Consider the following 14,416-nt stretch of genomic DNA (forward strand, 5'->3'; position numbering starts at 1 on the left):
GTCAGTCACACATCAGTTCTGCTCTTCATTTTCCATACTTGTCCATGCCTCATGCCAGGAGATTTTGCTGTCCGAGAAAATGGAGGGACATTATTCCCTGGAGGGGAGGTAGATAATGCTGCTAGTGTGAAAGAATGAAGTGGACTCTTATGAGCTTTCTGGTCTGTGTTTTCCACCCTCAGTGTTCTGTGATTCATCTAATTAAGGTACACAGCCTGGAAAACAAGAGGCAATTTGGAACTTCTCCTCATTAGCTGGGCATGAATGGGATTTTTTTTTCCCTCTTGACTATCTTCATTTTGTCTGTGGCAGTTCTTCATGACTCAGACTCCAGAAGGGCTCGTGATTGTGTGGGTTGCCTCTGGCAAAGGCAAGTAGCTTGAAAGTGTCTGTCTGTCTGACTTTTACTTCTCTCTGAAAACAAACACTGAAATGCCTATTCCCTGTGCGGCTGACCCAGCTGCTGTGTCTTGCCTGCTTGCTGGGATACAAAATGATTAATCTCCTTCTACATAGTTCAGTACTTAAACCATATGTGAAGGGGGCACAAGGGCTTTTATATAAAGCAGGGATAAAAAAAGACTTGTTTTACTCTTAATGAAGAAATAATTTCCTTAAGAACAAAAAGCTCTTCGCAGCCAGTGCTTATAAATTGCTTAATTGGAAATACACATAACAGTCCTATGAGGATTATCCGAGTGCTTCTGGCTGGAATTAAGAGTCAGGAAAGAAAAGTTATTTTGGAGATACTAATAAAACAGGAGGTTGTGAAGGCTTCTGGGATATATACAGATGTTTTATTTTAGGCTTTGCATATAAAGCTGATTTTTAACCAATTTGTTATTGGTTTTCAAGCGCTGCTGATTAGCCTTCAGGCAGAGATGAGTGAAAATAAAGGGACAGACCCCTAGATCAGAGGGAGATAACTCCAGAAAGGTAGATTGATTTTTTTTTTTAGCTGAGACTTCAGGCTATTGGGCCTGCCAGGAATGTCTAGGGAGCTATGTGAGATTTAATCAAATGTGCCAGAAACACAGCTTTGGCAGTACCTTCCCGTGTTTCCTGATAGGTATCAAGCCTCTCAACAATCCTCTGCTTTCTGCAGGAGATGATAACTGCACACACAGGCTCCTTGCCCAGCTGCGGTGGAAATGCCTTCCTCTACTTCCTGCCACAGCCAGCCTCCTCCTGGGAAAGGGGGAAATGGTGGCTCTTGCAGCTCCACCACTGCCAACTCCTCCATTTAATGAGCTTTTTTGCGCAGGAGCAGTGCACCAGCAGGGCTGCATCAAATCCCTGGATTCTACGTACTTTGCTGAACACAAATATGGAGCCTCTCAGCCACCCCCACACAGCTTCAGCCACCACAGCTTCTCCTGTTCCTTGGAGGCAGCAGAGAGGATAGGAAATGTCTGCCTGCTCCGCAGGGCTGAGATTCATCTCTGCTCTGTGACCCTACAAGCCCTCTGCAAAACAACTTGCTTCTTTCTGTAACTCTTTGTTTAGAGCCCAGCTCCAGGGTCAACTTCCAGGGCACGTGAGGCCCTTCTGTCACTGAATGACCCCCAAACCTTTGGAGGCTGACAGTAAAGGCACCTGCTCCACCTTCCTGCAGCTGGGTTTGCTTATTTGGGTTTGGTTTGGACACTGCATCCAAAGGCTGTGCTGTCATAACCAGCCAGACACGGTGAGGGGCAGCTGGTGGCAGTGGGTTCCCTCACCATCCCAGGGTCTCCCCACGGGGGTGGGGTCCCCTCACAGCTCCAGGGTCACCTTGTTATCCATGAAAAATTTTTACCCAGTGTTCCACAAGCCAGTAATTACACATTCGAGAGAGACACTGATTATTTCAGAGTTGCACAAGCCTGAGTGCTCAGTGGTATTCCACAAATCAAGCAAGCCAACTATTAAAACTTTTTATTATTTATACATTTTAGCAGTCAAAGGCATTAATGTTCATTGGCTACAAGTTACATAGTTCTTTTATTAATCAGCATTCTATCTTCTACTGGTTAATGGTTCTCTTGCTTCTCATGCTAATTAGTCCGTATGCTCAGTCTGCCTCTTCTTTTGGGTTGGTGGCTTTCTTGGGTTGGTGGTCCATGAGTCAGTGGTCGCGATCTCCCCCTGCCAGAATCACCTTTTACCCAGTCGGAGCTGATTCAGCACAGTTGCTGAGTTGTCTTTATCAGTTTTCTTCCTTGCCTGCGAAGTTCTGCCAAATGACCTGGTGGCTTGTAAACTCTGCATTCTTCGTGCCCACTATCACTGGTACACCCTTCTCCCCAGGCTCAGTTAACCTCCCCTCCGTCTGAGATCACTGAAACATGTCGAGGCCCTAAACCTTAAGAAGGCAATTCCACCAAAAAGTAATTTGTCTTTCTAACACCCAGACATCACTCAGAGCTTACTTCCCAGCAGCTCTCTGTTTCAAAGGTTAAATATCTTTCGTTGTTGTTGTTGTTCTTGTTCATTAGGCTTGAAAGTGTGCAGAGAACACACCTTTCTTAGGAGAATTTTCACACGTTCCACGTTTTGCGACGCCCTCCCGGCCCTCGGGCCCTCACGGCGGCCGAAGGGCGGCGGCGCCATCTCGCGGCCGGCGGCGGCCCCGCGGCCCCGGCCCGGCCCTGGGTAGCCCGGGGGGTGCCCTTCGCTCTGGGAAGTGTGAACAGAGTCGTAAATAATAAAAATAAAAATAAAAAACAAAAACAAACAAACCAACAACCCCCAAACAAGACAAAGGCGGTGCGTGGAAATGATCGCCGGTAGCAGCGGCACAGGTGTGAGAAGCTGTTTTTCACTCCCCCCTGTGCCGCAGCTCTGGCAGCCGACAAGCCAGGCCATGCCTGGGCGAAGGGCGGGCTGTTGGTAATCGCTTTTTATTCACGTTCTGCCTCGCTCAGCTGAGTGTCCTTCGTTTTATGAGTTGCAATCTTTATTTTCGCTTCTAATAAGCGGTGGTATTCCAGTTCAAAAGCCCCACGGGGCTCATGTGCGACTGATGATGAGGGGAGGCGGAAGAAAAGGTCTCTCTTTGGGAGACGGATCCGCTTCTAAGCTGTGGCGATTTGAGGACCGACTGCCAAAGCACAGGGAGCCATGCAGGGAAGCAGACAATAGCCAGGCAAGACTGGCCTTTCAGGCAGCGCTGCAGGAATGAAAGAAGAAGAAAAAACACTTAAAAATATTTGAAATGTAAAACTTAAACACGGCGTTTTCATTTTAAAATAAATTCCTTTTTTTTTTTTCTTTTAACTGGTCAGAGCATATTCATTAGCAGCTCTCCCAGGTTCAGCAGTTTCTAGATGTTATTGAGGATGGTATAAAGATCCACAGGGACAATAGAAGCAGTAACTACTACAAACTAAAGCTGCAGTTGCCTATTTAAAGTCTGGCCTGGTCTTAAAGTCAAGGACTTGCCTGCCTGAATCTTAGAGCAGTTGCACTGACAGGTCCAGCAGGGAGGCTTAGAAAATCCTGACAGGCTGGCACCAGGGATGTTAGTCATGGAGTCCTGCATGGCTGAGGCAGAGTCTTTTTACTCTAAAAATAAGTAAGACTCACGCAGGAGGTCTTCTTTCACATCAGCCATGGTGCCTGCATGTGCGTTCATGTTGCATGCTGTGTATCGTGCAGTAATTTCAGAGCTTTAAATTTGAGTGTTCATCCCCTCCAAGGCAGTGGGGACAAAAGCTCAGGCCAGGATGGAAGGGGTTCCTCAGGTCTAAACATCTGCGAAAGGGGGATAAGAGTGGCCATGGACAGGTCTAGGTTTGGACTTTGTTATTTAAGTGATGGGTTTTTTACTTGAGGGGATGATGATGATATGTGTTGGGGTAGAATTGAGACCTTTGGAAACCTGGTTCATGTTTTCAAGAGAACACAAAGCACCAATCTGCTTCTAGAATCTGTTAATTCTGCAGTTTGGGAGAGCTGGGTAATTTTGTGGGAAAGATATCCTCAGCCTCCCTGATTCCAAATTTGGGTAACTTACCATACCTTACGCCTTCCTGAGGCTCACCAGATCCGAGTGAGCCTGTCTAAGTAAACATTAATTTCTGAGTGCTTAGGGAAGACACCTTTAAGCACAAACTTAATTTAGGCAGAGCTCTTTCTTCCTATCATCTTGGCTTTCCTTTCATTAAATTCCAAATTATGCATGGAATGTAATTTTATCTCTGTCTGTCACCATGCTGGTAGAGAAGTGAGCCAAAGGCTGTAGCTATCACCAAAGCTCAGTTCTACTCACAGAAGGAGTCCCATAAAAACCCCCATTTGATCAAGCAGTCAACTCTATCGGTGAGAAGTTTAGTGTCTGAAAATATATGTATCACAGCTGAAAATAGCATCTCCCTAAGATCTGTAAACTCAGAAAAAGAGACTGCTTACAGTGTCACTGCCTGACACCTTCCAGGCAGAAGAACAGAGATTTTTGTTCTGTAGTAGTAGCTCATTTTCAGCTTCAGTCAAAGCCTCAAAATCAGAAGCGACTTTTAAAAAATACTGTCTGGATTTCCCTTGCGATCTCAAGACAACGTGTTTTACAGAACCACGGAACAAAAGAATATTCTGAGTGGGAAGGGACCCACAAGGATCCAGCTCATGGCCCTGCACAAGACATCCTCAAGAGTCACACCATGTGCCAGAGAGGATAGTCCAAATGCTTCTTGAACTCCGGCAGACTTGGTGCTGTGACTACTTCCCTGGAGAACCTGTTCCAGTGCCCAACCACCCTCTGGGTGAAGAACCTTTTTCTAATATCCAGCGTAAACTTCCTCTGACACAGCTTCATGTCATTCCCTCATGTCAATGGTCACCAAAGAGAAGAGATCAGTGCCTGCCTCTCTGTTTCCCTTTATGAAGAAGCTATAGACCACAGTGTGGTCTCCCCTCAGTCTCCCATTCTCCAGGCTGAACAGACCAAATGACCTCAGCCATTCCTTGTGTGGCTCCCCCTCAAGGCTCTTCACCATCTCCACAGCCCAGTGCTGGGAGTTGCTCCAGAGGGACAGGCATTACCTCATTGATAGAGACCCTGTAAGTACGTCTTTCATTATCTGGACCTAATTATGTTGGATGCCACATACACATGATAGATCTGGGTCAGTTTTCTTCCTTGTAAAACTGTGTTCGTATAAATTTTGATATTTTGAATTTTCATTCCAAATCAGAACCGAAGCGTATTTTGCAATATTGTCATTTTTGGTGGCATAGAAACATCAATTTCCAGTCATCTTTAATGACTATTTCCTTTTCTAATGCTTGTCAGCCTCTTCTTCACCCATTTCAGAAGCCTTCACTGTTTTAAACATACCAAGTCTGCTCTAACTCAGGAGACAGCTAAGGTATTTTTTATGTGCACACAACGTACAGCATGATAGAGAGGGGCTTTGTTCAGCATTAGTGGAGATCTCTCCTGTTTAATTCTGCATCAAAGAACAAGGTGTTCTACTGCTGAAGTTAAAAGCAACCTTAGAAAGGAGCAATACCACCTACCTGGTTGCTCATTCCCATTACCACGCCCCCTGTCCCCTGGGGTGGCACCAGCACTGGTGTGACAGCATCATGAGCCAGCTTTCCTGGGGCTTGAGCGCAAGAATAGGGAGCAGGGAGGCAGCAGCAGGCTGGACTTGTGTCTCTGAACTGCTTATGCCAGTGCCTGCTTACACCAGCTTGAAGACTTCGTGACAATATCTCCAGAATGTGGACAGTGAGGGCATTACATTGCCTCGGTTTTGAGACTGGTTCCTGACATTCTCTATGATCCTAATCTCTAGGAGAAAGTGGCAGGGGGTGGTTTCTGCGTTGCTGTGCTTCTCATAGCTTATACTGTCGTTTGGGATTCTCCAGACTATTTTCCCTATTTCTGTTCAACTGTAGGATCTGCTTCCCACAAGGCATCTTGCCATACTGCTTGTTCCAGTCCTTTTCTTCCTTTCTCCCAGGTTTTCTTGTGAGAGTCTGACAACTCTGTGATAATCATTCCTCCCCCTCACAGCTCTTCATGGGAATCTGCGTGGGTGGGCATAGCTGGTGTACAGAGCACAGCTATCTTCTCTCTGTATGTACTCACTAAATTTGCCAAAAGCCTTCCCACTAGCAATAAAATTCCCCTTCACAGGAGATCCATAGCAAAATGGAAACACGCTTTACTAGAGCTGGAACTGGGACTGGAAAATTATGACTGATTTTCCAAATCAAGCATCCCTTAGGAGTCACCCCCAGAGAAATCTGGCTTCTTGGCTCCAGAGCAGCTTCCATAGTGCTAGAGGCAAGTGCAGGCATCTTGGGAGCTGGAGCCCGATGGCTGTGCACAGTCATCTGTATCATCAGCTGAGTGAGTTGGTGCAGCAAGACGCAGTGTATGCTCCCAGAAGGCACTGCTGCTGTGCTGGCCAGACAGACACAGGATAGTATGGGACATGCCAAGCCTATCAGCTCCATTTGGGGTGACTCACTCGGGGAGGTGCACTGGAGTAACTGAGGCGTGGGCAGGATTTCGATCAATGCATCATCTGCTTGTGACAGTGCTTCCCCCCACACAAGGGAATATACCCTTTAAATTTCTCGCTCTATTTAAATACCTGTCTTGCTGCCTGCTGGCGCATGGGCTCCAACTAACTACAGTTGTAAAAAACCGAATACCTAAATGAGACTGGCTCTGAGGGATGTGTCAGCCCGGGACTCCCTCAGCTGCCAGAGCAGCTCGTTGGTTGTCAGCCTCAGCAGAGCTGCCAGGGCATGAGAGAAATTCAGTCAGATTCTCATTCTCAAATGCAGGAAAGGTGGAAGCAAATAAGCAAGAAAACTTATATTTTTGGGGACCACATTCTTGTGGTGAAATAGTCAGGGCTAAGTCTCCCGTTATGAAGGCAAGGAGATAGTCTTAATCTTCTTTAAGAGATACCAGAGAAACAATTCCCCTTTCTTCCATGAAATCAATAACTTACAATGCAAGCACAGGCTCAGAGTAGTTATCCTTGGGTTATAGCTTGTGTGTACTAGGGCGCACCGAGATGTGTAGGTACAGGTGGTGGTGGAGGTCTACTCGTGTGATTATCATCATCATCATCCAAACCAGCTACTCATCACCTGAAATGCTTTGGGTAGCTGTTTGTGACAGAGCTTGTGCACAGAACCTGGTAGATCATTACCCCACAGAGAGCACAGAGGGTGGGAAGTGCACGTCTGCCTGAGGGCCTTCAGCAGCAGCTGTGCTTACAGGAGAAGTTGGTGCTGGAAGCCTTGCTGGGGCATCTTACTGTACAGAGAAGAACCCTAGAAAGGAAGGGATCTTGCTGATGGAATACAAACCAGACAAGGAGAGGAGGCTACCAGCACTGTTATGTTCACTGGAAACAGCTACGTGAGCTGAACTCAAACCTGAAACTGGAAATCTCCAAACCCAATTACCATTCACCCCTGTTGAGCCCCTTCTTCTGACTCATCAGTATGAGTTCACCTCATCACTTGGGGTTGTCTTCTGACAGCACAGCAAGATACTGCAAGCCTGTGAAGGAAAATATTTTCTTCTTCAAGTCACATTTTTTGGAGGTAATGGCTCAGCAGTCAAAAATCATCATCAAACAACAAGATGAGCCAAAGCAAAAGCAAAAGATACTAGTGGGTAGTTTTGACCAACTGGCTAAGGAAAGACACATCAATTTTATATTGCAAGTTTATTATAGTAATACAGTCAGATTAAATGATTTTCACAGCTAATATACCTAATTATTAGGCTATGTATATATGCTTTATTCCAGCACATTACAATCTTTTTATCTTTAATCATGCAGCAAGTAACGTACAAACACAATTATAGGGCAGATTTTTTTCCCCTAAACATTACAAAAGTATGGCTTTATAAGAAAGTTGCAGCATACAGTGAACATTCATTTGTTTCTGGGCATGGCAACATTCAGTATTAATCAGTGAACAACAGCATCTGTCACTGCCATGCTGATTCCAAAAAAGCCAAGGGAACTGGGAACAGGGAAATGCCCATCAGTGTTAGAGAGATGGAAAATATATATCTATATACATTCAAAGTACGAAAAATGTAAAAAATTATTTTTGGGATTAAGTATCACTTTTATTTGTATGCTGAAATCAGAGTTACGGAGTCTTGAAGAACATAAATACACAAACGATTTCTGTCTTCCGTTAGACCAACAAACATCAGGAGTGATACAATTGACTTAAAAAGTGTTACTTCAGGTGTAAAGAGGTCAGAGGTCAGAATCTGGCCTGTTCTTCCTGCTAATGGTGCTGCAAAAATAGACAGAAGCATATGGTTAGGAAGTCATAGGCAGCTGAATTTTGCTGGCAGCCCAGAGAAAAGAAAACAAAGATGTATGTTTAATAGATTTTATTTTTTAAAAAATGGATTCTAGAATAAAATGCGGCCAGCATCACAAACCCTTTGCTGGATGATTGGAGTTGCTGGCAAGCAGAAGCACTTGTGCTTGGTATTCAGGGGTGAAACACCCATTTCAAGAGCAAAGCTGCTGCCTCTTTACAAGAGAAGAAGAAATGTCCTTACCTGTCAGCAGCACAGAGCCTGGGACACACAATGAACTCGTGCAAAGGCTGCTTCCTTAAGGCATCGATCGCTGGGTACGAGCAGTGCAGTAAGTACTGTCAGTCAGTTACGGGTTTTACCAGGAGAGGGCAGCCAGACACAGACATCCGTGTGCGCACATGCACCCACACGTTTTCACTCACACACCCCCACACAACCCCTCCCTCGCCACACACACCCCCTCTCAAGTCACTCACTGTGCTCGCTGAAGTGGCTCTCACCAAAACTTTAGTCACACACATACCCAGACAACTCAGATCCTTACAATGCTACTCCTCAAAATTGAAATTAAAAAGATGTAACCTGCAGAGCCAACCTGTAATCCAAAAATTAGAAAAGACTTTACCCTCTCCCCTTTTCGCTGTTGTTTTTATTCTTTTCCCCAAGTTCAGAAATACAGATTTTAGCAACACTTACTCAGTATGCATATATGCAAAATGTAAACATCACCACACAGCACCTAGCACCCTTTTTGATTTACAAAGTCACCAACATATTTCTCATGCAAGCAGAGGGATTTTTCAAGACTGTCAGGTTGCAGGGAGTCTGCAAAATATTTTGAGTTTACTTTTGCTAATGACCTGGCTTGGAAAGAATGGAGAAAAAACCCAATGCAGATAGGGCTGAGGTAGATTTGGCCATATCTGATGTAATGTCACTGTACTGAGCAAGAAAACAGATAGGATCTCAAACTTTAACAGATGGGTCACCACAAGATAAGCAAACTGGGTTTAGGGAGAAGATTGTCCCATTCCATCAGAAGGAGGGCCCATTCTGCTGTCATATCACTACAGGCAATGGAAAGAGTTGCCACCACAACAGTTATGGCCCTAAACTTTGGCCCAATGGGACTGCACATGGGAGGTCCAATAGTAGCTCCATGACTGAGGGCCAGCTAGTACTTGATCTCTTGTTGAAACGGTCAGGAGAAGGAGAAATGAGGGGGCTGTGGAGTGATCTTTTCTGTGTAGGTAGCTGCCTGTTACACATTGGGGTGAACACAACAGGATTTTTGCATGTTGGCCAACAGTTGACCAGGCCGTGGTACCAGTCACAAATATGTCCCAGAAAGAAACTGCTCAAGACAATCCATCTTCTATCCTCTCTCTGGGTAAGTGGATAGAGGGGAGCCTCCCACATGGACAAATGCATGCATACAAGCATCCCGCTGTCAGCTACAAATCCACCCATAAGCCTGAAGGGCCTGATCCCTGACCTTTGCAATGATCCACAATTATTACGGCCAATAAGAAATCCCTGCACCATTTTAGACTCAGTTGCTCCCAGTGGTTTGCTCTGGCTCTCTGAGTACAGCCTCCTGCCTTATTAGAAAGTGCTCTCCATTAATGCCAAGAATCCCTACCTGTCCCCTTGGATTTGTAAGTCTAACAACCTTCCCCTCCTTCCTGTCTTTTCTGCAATTCCTTATAGCACAAAACTCTCATGGTTTCAAGCCAGCGCAAAAACAGTGGATGATTTCCATTCCCTCCTTTCCTGGGATCTCTGCTCCCGGGGCCTAATTACTATTCTAATAATATCCATCACCAGCCTCCTCTGCCTCTCGCCCACCGACATCCGGATGAGATACCGCAGTGCTACTGGGAACAAACCCAATCCTACTCCTCTGGACTCCAGGGGTACCACAGGGGCCGTGCTCTGCACAGTTGCTCTGGTCAGTCATGAGCACCTGCACTGTCCTCTGTCTTGAGCTCCAGGTTTTTGTGGGGAGGGGTGGGGTGTATGTTCCAGGGCTTGGGAGCCTGCAGGGCTTGGCAGAAGCAGCTGAGCCACCACTTATGATGCAAATCTGCCTTGGGCCCTGCTTTGCGTCCCAAGCTGTGACAGTCTCTGTCTGCAGCAAAGCCTGCTGAGGGAGCAGCCTCCCTGCAAAACCCTCACCCAAGATTGACCCTGAATTTCCCCGTTCACAGCCTCTCCCACTGAACAAGGAGGAATAGACACAGATGGAGAAAGACATGCAAGTCCTCAGGGGCAGGGGCAGAAGGACACTGCAGAACCAGAGATGTGGGATTTCAGGAGAAGGGTTAACCCCTTCATGGCCTGCTTGCCACTTTTAGGGCCGGGCTGACATTTTCTCCGCCTCACAAGCAATCCTGCATATTCACCTGCCTAGCTCAGGTGGCACTGGCACTGAGGTCCTCCTATGGCATGTGGGAAAGAAAGACTGGGAGGAGCACCCCAGGGTCTCAGAAAGCATGTTCCAGTTTGCTGTGATTGACGTGTTGCGCATTCCCACAGGAAATCTCCACCTGGCCATGCCTGGCATCACCAGTACCCTGGCATACGGGAGGTACCCCATGCAGAGGGAAACTGAGTGGAAGTGCTCCCTGTACTGATGGAAAAAAAGGGTCCAGTACGGCCTCCATGGCACAGGCAGGGAATTAGCCAGATGAGACATGAGCCATTTTTGCACAAAGCAATTGAGATGTGACTAAACATCCTTTCTTAGCCAGAATCTTGCTAAAAGGGTTTTGTGCCTTACAGACTTTGGCTCCAAGTTCAGTTGAAGAGCGGAGTGAGTTCTTCACTGCTGCTCAGTGCGGATCTGGGAATTGAGTTACACTACTCCAGCAGAACAGAGGGTTGGGTTTACAAAGAGAGGAGAACACTGGGGTCCAAAATAAGGGATGTCCCCCAAAGGGAATGGGGGCTCTACCACTGCTGCTCTGTTGGTGCTGAGAACAGCCAGGAGAGCAGGACCAGTGCCTTGAACAGAGATGGCTCTGCCTGAGCAGTGAGGTTCAGAGCTACCCAGAAAGCGGGGAAGCCCCAAACCCACTTTCTGCAAACACACCCTGCCTGCAGTGCCCAGTCAGTAGGAACTTTTTGTCATTTCCAGGGTCAGGCCCTCTGTCTGGACCCGGGTAGCAAAAATACTCTAATTGACAGCAAGGAACAACTTTTGACAGCAGAACATCACACCCCAGTTTAGGATACCTAACAAGTGCTGGTGGCTCTGAGACCCACTGGGACACCAAGTTAGTGAGCTACATCTCCTGTAGAGATATGTTCTAAAACACAAGTCAGGGAGAAACAGTGTCACTTATAAGGACAGGGCTTCCACTGGCCCTGCTCCAGTTTGTTTACTGCCATTTGTTTACTGGGCAACAAGGAAAATGGTTCCTTCCCCACTGCACAGGTCTGTAGAGGCATCAGGGCTGGGATTGTCTTTAACCCTCTCATTCCCAGGTGAGACAGGATGCTTTCTGTCAGCTGTTCTGTGGGTTTCTATACCCCAATCCCCCAGGAATATACACTCACTGCCCCTCTCTGAACTCATGCCCTCCACATGACCTGCTGTAAAAGTATCTTGGTAAAATCAGGTACCCTGCAGGATTGCCTCTGCTTCCCTGCAGCATCAGCCATGGACTTTGTGGTTATTACTAGATGATGCTAGATCATTGTTAGAAAGGAAACCTGACGTGTGAACCCTGTTGGTAGAGAATGATGTTTCTCCCAGCTCTAGCAGAACACAGTCCCATAGTTACACCATTTGAAAATCCCATTGGGTGTGTGGGTAAATCTCACATGCCCAGTGTGTTCCTTTTTACCCAGGTACATTACACAGGATAGAGTTATCATATTGGGAATTCAGATACACTGATACCAGATGACAGCTAAGAAACCAAACATAACACAGTCTCGACTACAGTTAACCCTTCACATGCACAACGAAACAGAGAACAAGGAAGGCTTTTGCCTTTAAAAGTGCCGTGCCTGCAATCAGTTAGAAAAGACATTTAAAATCTTGTCACAAAATATTGGATTTTCCAGCATAGCCTAATAGGTTAAGTACTAAAATCACACTAAAATGCAGAGGGTGGTGGATGACCAGCTCCCCTAAGTTGCCTTTGAAAATCCAAGACCCAGCAAATAAAGTCAAGGAAAAACATTTACCACATTTTTTGTCGGTAGCTTTTTGCCATAGGATGGTAAGGGCTTTAGTGCCTGAGGTATAGGTAGTTCCTGGATGCTTTTAGGGAAGTGAGAAGGGGGAAGAGTCTGGAGAATAGTTTGCATAGCTTGCAGATATAAAGAAGCAGGTGTGTTCCCCACCAGGCTGTTGAATTTGTCTTCTCCCAGCAAAGCTGTCCAGTGGTCTGGATGCTCCTGCAGAACTTTCCGCATCTTAAACTGTGGGTTGGGCATGAAGAGCAAGAGGTAGTCGAGGCAGAGCTTCTTTGATGCAACATTGACTTTGGAGTCCCACATCTGCTCCAGGATGACGTCCAGAGGGGTAAGCCCTTTACTGTCCTCTATCCTGGGAGAGGCTCCATTCCCAAGGAGGATGAGGACCGTCTCTGACCTCAGCAGTTCACAGGCAAGGTGCAGGGGGGTTTTCCCATCTTCCAGATGAAAGCAGCCAGCCCTATTGATGTAGGAGTTCAAGCTGGGGAGCTTGTGTGCAATTTTGATGATCAGTCCCAAGATATCTCTCCTGTCATATGTGACCGCCATGGCCAAATGAGGAGCAGAGGATGGGCAATAGCAGAAGTGTTCCCCAGGCACCTTGAGAGCCTCCTCTGGAAAATGAGACAGCAGATACTGAGCATAAGGCAGGTGATTATGCACCACTGCATAGAGAAGGGCTTCTGAAGGTGAGTAGGTTCGTAGGCTGGCATTTTCCTCCCAGTAAAAATATTCCATAGTTCTCATGTCTTCCAGCATCCACACAGGCTTGTGATCTCTCACAGCCTGGTAGAACATATAGGATAAGAACTTGCAGTGCCTGCTCTGATCATCCTGCAGGCTGGCCTGGTTACTGGCCATGGCTCAGCAAATAAAGAGCAGCTCCACACAAAATCACTCCAGACTGTAAGATCAGTGCACTTGGAATGCCGATCCCGATGCTGCTGCAACCTTCAGGCTGTCATTGCTGCCTGGACTGCACTAGCTGGAATGCATGGGCTGATCATCTCCACCCATTCATTGTTTTTCCCCTCACTGCAGTGGTTTTGTTTAGGTAAGCACAATCCCACAGGCTCAGTTAACCCGTGCCATGCAAGCAGATGGTTAGTAAGTACATCCCGCTCTGTGCGTGGCACAGGTTACTGAGACGCTGTCAGACTGAGAGTGATTTTATGCACACACAGCCAGCGAGAACAGAGGGAGAGACTAAAATTAGCTTGAGAGGTGAGGCGGATTTCTGTCTGCATTTCGTGTCTAACCAGATCAGCTCATACACTGCAGTAAGTGGAATAGCAATATTCCTTTTTCCTTTTTTTTTATGTATGTCACTCACACACACACACACACACACACACACACACATCTCGTTATATAGTAAAAAATATGTAGCAGTGTAAAATACTCCACGGCTGATAACATGCATGATTACATGCTCAGGAAAGCAAGGGGTTGGTAGCAGTAGCATGAGGAAGGGATCCCTATTTTGTGAATAATGGTATGGCTGGCCACTCAGGAGACACTGATGTTAATGGATTGTCTATAAGGCATTAGCGATGTTTGAGGTCCCGGCATTAATCTCTGCAGAGGGAAGAGTCAAACTGCGTGTGCAGTAACGATGCCTGGAGTCATAAAGCACATTGCTGGGTTTAAACGCCTGCCTTTGTTCAGCAGGGAAATACCTGAAGGGCCTCTGTGCCGCCCAGCAAGTGCATAAACAAAAGGTTAATGGCCAGACCCCACTGGTGGGTGAGGAGCTTTGATCTAAGCATTTCTCAGATGTCAGTGCTCTAGGACTGGGGTCAGAGCAAGCAGCAGTGGGGGGAATTGGGATTAAGCAACCAGACTTGTGCAACACCCTGGCAAGACACAGAGGACCAAGGCCTACAGGTTTGAGGGGGTATT

The 14,416-nt window shown here is 46.6% G+C and overlaps 1 protein-coding gene across 4 annotated transcripts; it reads right to left on the reverse strand.

The window, feature by feature from the left end:
- Nucleotides 1-1,464: 1,464 nt before the first annotated feature.
- Nucleotides 1,465-13,722, reverse strand: LOC116784987 (ankyrin repeat domain-containing protein 9-like). Of its 4 annotated transcripts, XR_004356334.1 has the most exons (3): nt 6,954-7,096; nt 3,568-3,735; nt 3,051-3,151 (listed from the first exon to the last, which is right to left on the reverse strand). XR_004356334.1 is itself a non-coding variant. In XM_032684088.1 (2 exons), exons 1-2 carry the CDS (start codon nt 13,373-13,375, stop codon nt 2,951-2,953), a joined length of 1,074 nt encoding a protein of 357 aa, XP_032539979.1. In that variant the 5' UTR covers nt 13,376-13,722; the 3' UTR covers nt 1,465-2,950. The 4 variants fall into 4 exon arrangements, 2 of the variants coding, with proteins under 2 accessions (XP_032539979.1, XP_032539980.1); XM_032684088.1 differs by lacking the exons at nt 3,568-3,735; nt 6,954-7,096 and adding an exon at nt 12,503-13,722 and having other exon boundaries at nt 1,465-3,151; XR_004356335.1 differs by lacking the exon at nt 3,568-3,735 and having other exon boundaries at nt 3,049-3,151.
- Nucleotides 13,723-14,416: the final 694 nt, after the last annotated feature.

The sequence above is a fragment of the Chiroxiphia lanceolata genome, chromosome 3, assembly GCF_009829145.1.
Source record: "Chiroxiphia lanceolata isolate bChiLan1 chromosome 3, bChiLan1.pri, whole genome shotgun sequence".
Lineage (NCBI taxonomy): Eukaryota > Metazoa > Chordata > Aves > Passeriformes > Pipridae > Chiroxiphia > Chiroxiphia lanceolata.